The sequence below is a fragment of the Capsicum annuum genome, chromosome 9 (assembly GCF_002878395.1).
Source record: "Capsicum annuum cultivar UCD-10X-F1 chromosome 9, UCD10Xv1.1, whole genome shotgun sequence".
Classification (NCBI taxonomy): domain Eukaryota; kingdom Viridiplantae; phylum Streptophyta; class Magnoliopsida; order Solanales; family Solanaceae; genus Capsicum; species Capsicum annuum.
Window position 1 is genome coordinate 25,734,904 of NC_061119.1, and position 6,807 is coordinate 25,741,710.

At 34.1% G+C, this 6,807-nt stretch overlaps 1 protein-coding gene across 1 annotated transcript in view; it reads left to right on the top strand.

Moving 5' to 3' along the window:
* Nucleotides 1-4,867: 4,867 nt before the first annotated feature.
* Nucleotides 4,868-6,807, top strand: part of LOC107843007 (dof zinc finger protein DOF2.4) — a gene marked incomplete in the record, with an annotated part of 5,260 nt that continues 3,320 nt past the window's right edge. Inside the window, 3 exon segments of the mRNA XM_016687126.2 lie at nucleotides 4,868-5,164; nucleotides 5,334-5,632; nucleotides 5,901-6,807. Coding sequence (XP_016542612.1) covers nucleotides 5,117-5,164; nucleotides 5,334-5,632; nucleotides 5,901-6,783 — 1,230 coding nt within the window.

Sequence of the window (6,807 nt, forward strand, 5' to 3'; positions counted from 1 at the left end):
CTTGTTCAGTGTTATTGTCTGAGTCTAAACTTGTCATGTGTGATAGTATGGCCTCTTTGGAACTTTTTTTCCTGTTGTTCACCATCTAAATGAACAATTGCAACAAGTGCTAGAGTGTTCTTATCATCAGATTCCACGATAGCCAGTAGTGATCAATTTTGTGGTTCTTCATCTTCAAATTCATCGAAAGAGTTTTCCATTTCAGCAAGAACCCTTTTAATAACATCATCAACTTCACAATTTTTCAACATTGTATGCAATGGAAGAACCAGGTTCGTCTTTTGTTCCTTAGATTGTTTTGGTTATTTGTCTTGTGCCCCGCCGTTCGTAAAGGACAAAATTTGATAAAGTATTTAGGACTGGCACACTTGTGACACACTTGATCATGAATTTTTTTTCATAATTTCTTGAAACCTGGTTATTGTTTTGTGAATTCAGGGTCTTCCTCAACATCTTTTGAAATCCCTAGTCACAAGGGTCAACTTTTTAGGTTCAAAATCTACTTTTTCAATAGCTTTTAAAACCAAATTATTTTCCTTTGTGACCCTAATAATTTCATGTTCTTGTTTTTTCTTAAGCTCATACGTTTTTAAGTTTTTGATGATCTCATTCATAGTTAATATATTCAAGTTACGAGCCTCAGAGATAACTTCAACCTTACATTCCCATGACTCCGGCAACATACTGAGCAATTTTCGAATAGCCTTACCATTGGGAACAACTTCTCCTAGAGAGTAGATCTCATTAATGATTGATGTGAACCTGGTATGCTTCTTCTGAATAATCTCTCCTTCCTTCATCCTAAATAATTCATATTTTCTGTTTAGTATATCAATCTTAGACTTCTTCACTTGGCTGGTACCTTCATGAGTTGTTTGCAAAGTGTCCTAAATTTCCTTAGCGGTGGAACACGAGGATATCCTATTATACTCATTGGGTCCAATGCTACAGATTAGGATTTTTTTGGCCTTTGCATTGTTTTGAACATTGATCTTGTCATTATCATCGAATTCCAATCTCCCTTTAGGAACTCGTATCTTTCTATCTTCACCAAGCTTGGTTGGAATTGTTGGTCCATCCAACACAATGTTCCATAGATCATGATCCTCTCCAATAATGAAGTCCATCATCCTATTCTTCCACCACCTATAATATTGTCATTAATGAGGGGTGGTCTAATTTACGAAGAACCTTCTTGAGACATTGGTAGGGCAGCCACCTGATCCTTTTCAAGGTGTTAGCCTTTAATTGAAAAGACCCGCTCTGATACCAATTGAAAGAAATTAACTAATCCCTCAAATTATTGTTAAAATTTGAAATGGCCGCGACTAGCAACCCCTTCCTTGGCATGCCTCCATCCCAAAGGCTAAGGTCCATTCCACAGTCCTATTGCGGATCCTCACTGAAATGTCTATAAATATTTACTTCAAACTCAGATTTACGAATGACCAACATCATTGGAAAGAAGACTCAAAGAACTTTGATTTAATAGGTAATGGGACATATAACTCTTCATATTCTAGGAGAAATACTCATTTGAAGTTGACCCATGCATGTAAGAACGTATACTAAAACTCAATTGATCAAAATGCTCTCGACTCAACTTTATGCTAGATGTTTCCTATGACCATGATTCGCATCAAAATCACTCACCACACTAGGAAATTGATTTCAACACTTATATTAGATTAGAAATCATCGAGTTTGGGGCATATACGCATACAAAAAATGGTTCAAATACTAGTCAAAAGTTCGGTGTGTTAGAACATACAGTCATGACATTTCAATATAATGAATTTGTACAATTAACCGTAAGTCTGCCTTATACGCAAGAATTAGAACTTAGATATGTTGCTTATAAGGTAGATGTTCTAACTCTTGCCCATAAGAAAGACATTCAAGACATATCAAGATAATGAACCTGCACAATTGACAAATAGTCTTGCCTTATAGGCAAACGTTAGAACTTAATTGGTGGAAAAAGGCCGCACACTTTGGGTGACAAAAATTCAAGATCGAACACTTTGGGGATACTAGGCGTAATTTGCTTCCTGCTATATGCAAGGTCCTATGAAGGATCGAACTACAAGGGTTTATTGTACACAACCTTATCTTATATATTATTTTGACGGCTTGAACCCATGATCTCCTAGTCATAATAGATCAACTTTAACTGAATTTCTTTTTCTTTTTTTTTTCTTCTTAAAAGAAGTTTCTGAAATTACTGTTTTGTGTGTTTACCACACTGCTAAGTTGCTTAGCCCAAGAGACCTTTGAAAATTATATGTAACACTTGACTATCAGAATGTCGGATTCTTTTCACTTTTTAGAATGTGAAGGTTGGGCTCCTTCTCTCTATAATATTCCTCCTTAAATCATTTATACTGTTTTTCAATTTATTATTATTATTATTATTATTATTTTATAATCATAGTATTTGTGTCAGCTTTCGCATACTTCGATTTAATTTACAAGAAATTTGTCACCTCTCACTAATAATATAGATTCAGATAACTCTGTCCACCAATACTTGGATGGACGGGAAAAACCGCCAATATTTTTCCGTTTCCGTTTGTCAATCCCTTCATTAACTCCGCCTCTATTTTTTTTTTATTTTTTTAGTATCCAATATTGGTAGGTAAAGCCTACAATTTTAATTATTTATTTATATACTGCCATGCACAGCAGTACGGGGTCAGGAAGGGGGTGGGGTAGGAGTAGAGGAAAGCACACTAAGAATGTCTAATAAGGACTTTTCTTTAGTTTAATTCTTAATTTGGCTTTATTACTTTTTTTAGTATTATTTTATCTTAAACTTACACTATGTTACTCTTATGTAATACTATCCATGCATGTAAATAATAGAATTGAACATGTATTGGTACCTTATAATTTACCGATTCAAGCAGCAAAAACATCCTTTGAAATACACCCGCTCCCTAGCTAGCCCCATCTATTTTATAGTGGCCGAGCAGTAGTGAACGAAGCTCAATGAATCACCTTCATAAAAAAATTATATTGTATAAATGAAGGTTTATAACTTGTCGAGTCCTATGCGTGAGTCTCACTCGCGCCTACGTGGAAAGGTAATTCAATCATACGATGCCACATCGTTAAAAGAGCTGACTTGGAGAGATGTCATATTTGTGTAGTTTTGAATAGTTAAAGGTCATATTTGTGCACTGTCAAAGTTTTATTTTTTGTGTTAAAATGACGTCGTTTTTATTATTATTATTATTATTATTATTATTATTATTATTGTTATTATTATTATTATAATAATAAGAATTTTTTTTTTCTATAGTAGCAGCACCTATTTTTTTTAATTTTAAAAAATTATTATTATTATTTTATTTATTTCTATAGCAGCAACACCTAGATTTTTTTTAGTTAAAACAAAAAATATCCACTAGCAGGGATCGAACCCGCACAATAGGCTGAAGGAAGCGCCCAATAAAAGCAAATAACACCACTGGTCTATCTAAGCGCCTTGTTTCATGTGGTTCAACATTAATATACGTACATAAATATACATTTTCTAACTCATATATATACAACGTAATTTTTTTACCAAGGGGGTTCGGGTGAACCCCATGGAAACCACGTAGGTTCGCCCCTCGTTAATTTAATAACGTTAATTTAATAACATTTTAATTACGTTAATTTGATAACGTTAATTTAATATACTACTACTACTATTCTTAATAATATTAATTTAATAACGTTTTATTAAAACTATAATTTTTTTATTATAAGTATAGTTTCACCTTTAATTTAATATTCAAATAAATAATATTTGGATATATTATATAACTTAAATTCGTCCTCTGCTTTATAATATATATACATACCCGCTCGATTTTTTCATATAAGGCTGACCCGCCTAATTAATAAATCTTCAATATTGCTCTTTTTCCGCAATGACAAGAAATTAGATGCTATTTTCATCTTTGAGCCGAAAATAATGAAAAAATAATAGTGACGAGTCCTTTAAAGGTCATATTTGTGCAGTTTTAAATAGTTAAAGGTCATATTTGTGCACTGTCAAAGTTTAAGGTCATATTTGTGTATTATGCTCTTAGATTTTAAGCTGGACGCGCCCAGTTTTGCGTGTTGGACACACGTTTTGCCACGTAGGATTGGATGCCATATTTGTGCAGTTTTGAATAGTTAAAGGTTATATTTGTGCACTATCAAAATTTAAGATCAAAATTATAATTTGGTGTCAAGTTTACGATCATTTTTATGAATTAACTCTTTAACAAATGTAAATAAAGTGTTAGGGACACAATATAATTAACTCTTTAACTTTTCTCTATGTATCTTATTCCAAATTTATATCCCATAATATCACTACTTTACCTTGCATGCAACAGACAGATATGACAGCCACCACATTTTTCTCAATATACAGGATCGAAATCAGTCTTAAAAGGTGCGGGTTCAGCAGAACATAATAATTTTAGTTCAAACTTTATATTATATTAAAGAAATTGTATAATATGTATAAATAATTCCTCTAAAATCTCCTAAGCAAAAAAAAAAGAATTTATGATTCAGAACAAAAATTTGTGCTTCCACGAAAGCAAGTCGTGAAAGCAATCACTAATTTTTACATTAAATGAAATTATGGGAGTGTGACCTTTTCCTTAACCCAGCTAACGATAAAATGTTTTATGCATTGGACTGCCCCACCAAACAAAGTGGGGGCCGGGGTTGCAACTCAACAAGATTAATTTAATTTAACAAGAAAGCTTAAAGATTAAGAAAGTAAAGATATTACTACTATTATATACCCTGTCGAACTACTAAAAAGTAAAAAAAATACAAAAAAATGGGACTTGCAGTAAGAACAAACTAGGACCCAAATGAAATTAGTACTTGTTATGTAGTATATATATGCTACTACCATAAAGCCTTTCACTTTATTTTAGCTCCATTATTCTCATCCAAAATATTCCTCTCTTTCCTTTATCTTTCTTCCTTTCCTTTCCTTTCCTTTCCCTCTCTAAGTGTACTACTAGCATTTCTCCTCCACCTTCAATTTGATGTGATTCTCCACTAACATAAAACTTTACAAAAGAGAATTTTTATAGATCATATTCAAGAATTTGCTATGAATTTTTCTTCAATTCCATATCTTGATCCAGCCAACTGGCAACAGGTATGTTTTTTTAATGCTTCTATCAATGTTTCTTTGCTAAAAAAGCAAAAGAATTCGTTAAAGATAATATTCCTCTCAACTTTTATAATTTTTAAAAAATTCTTCCTTTTTTTCATCTTTAAATTTCTTGTATATACTTAGATATCTCATTTTCTTCCTTTTTTTTCAGCAAGGTGGAGGTAGCATCCAAAATCATCATCACCATCAACTTACATCACCACCATCTCAGACTGCACCACCGCCGCAAGTACCACCGCCTCCTCCCGTACCCCTGCAGCCTCATGGAGGTGGCGGTGGTGCAGGTACCATTAGGCCGGGCTCGATGGCTGATCGAGCCCGGATGGCTAACATACCTATGCCTGAGGCAGCCCTAAAATGCCCTAGATGTGATTCAACAAATACCAAGTTTTGTTACTTCAATAACTATAGTCTCTCACAGCCTAGACACTTTTGCAAGGCTTGTAAAAGGTAACTATTGTTGTTAACATAAATAAACTAGATTCATCTCTACGTACATAAATTTACCACTATAGTTTATGTACTACAAAAAATTATACTTAATTAAATATGATACATGTACTAGACTAGCTAAATGTTCAATTTATTTATTTTTATAAATACCTAACTATACCTAAGTTGAGATTTGTAAACAAACATACATTCTTCTACTCGTACTACGAAAAAAATGATTGATTGAGAGTATTCTTCCTAAGTCCTCTCCAAAATTTTCCAACAGGTACTGGACTAGAGGCGGCGCGCTGAGAAATGTCCCCGTGGGAGGGGGTTGCAGGAGGAACAAAAGAAGCAGCAACAGCAAAAGTGGTAACAACAACAATAATAATAATAATTCAAAATCTCCGGCTTCTAGCACGAGTACTGATGGTCGTCAAGCTACTAACAATTCGGGTTCTACAAGTACAATTTCATCACATAGCAACAGCTTTACCGGTCCAACATCAGCAGCTAGTTTATTAGGTCTTATGACCCCTCAAATTCCGCCTCTTCGTTTCATGTCACCTTTAGGTCAATTTAGTTCTGATCATCATCATCACCACCACCATTTTACTCCGAGTAATCACATGAACTTGAATTTTTCTACAAGTACTTGTGGTAACATATTAGGTGGTACTACTGAAGGTATGATGGTTAATACTAACAACAATTTGCTCGGTGTTGGTGTTGGTGTTGGTGTTGGTGTTGGTGCTGGTGCTGGTGCTGGTGTTGGTGGTGTTGCTTCGCTTTTATCAAGTGGAAACCTTGAACATTGGCGTATGCCACAACAATTCCCTAATTTCTTAGGTGGATTTGATCCGTCTAATTCGCCTTCTTCTGGTGTTAGTAACTACCCATTTCAAGGTGGTGTTCATGAGGCAGTACAATTCCTTGGTGGTGAGAGTACGAGTCAAATTAGCAGGCCAAAAATCTCGACATCAATGCTGAATCAGATGGCTTCAGTGAAGATGGAAGATAGCAACAATAACAATAATAATCAAGATCAATCAGCTTTGTCAAGGCAATTGTTGGGGATACAAGGAAACAATGAAAATTGGAATACTGCTAGTGCTTGGAGTGATCTTTCTGCTAGTTTTAGCTCTTCTTCCACTAGTAATGCCTTATAATTATTGAAATTCGTGACGAAGCTT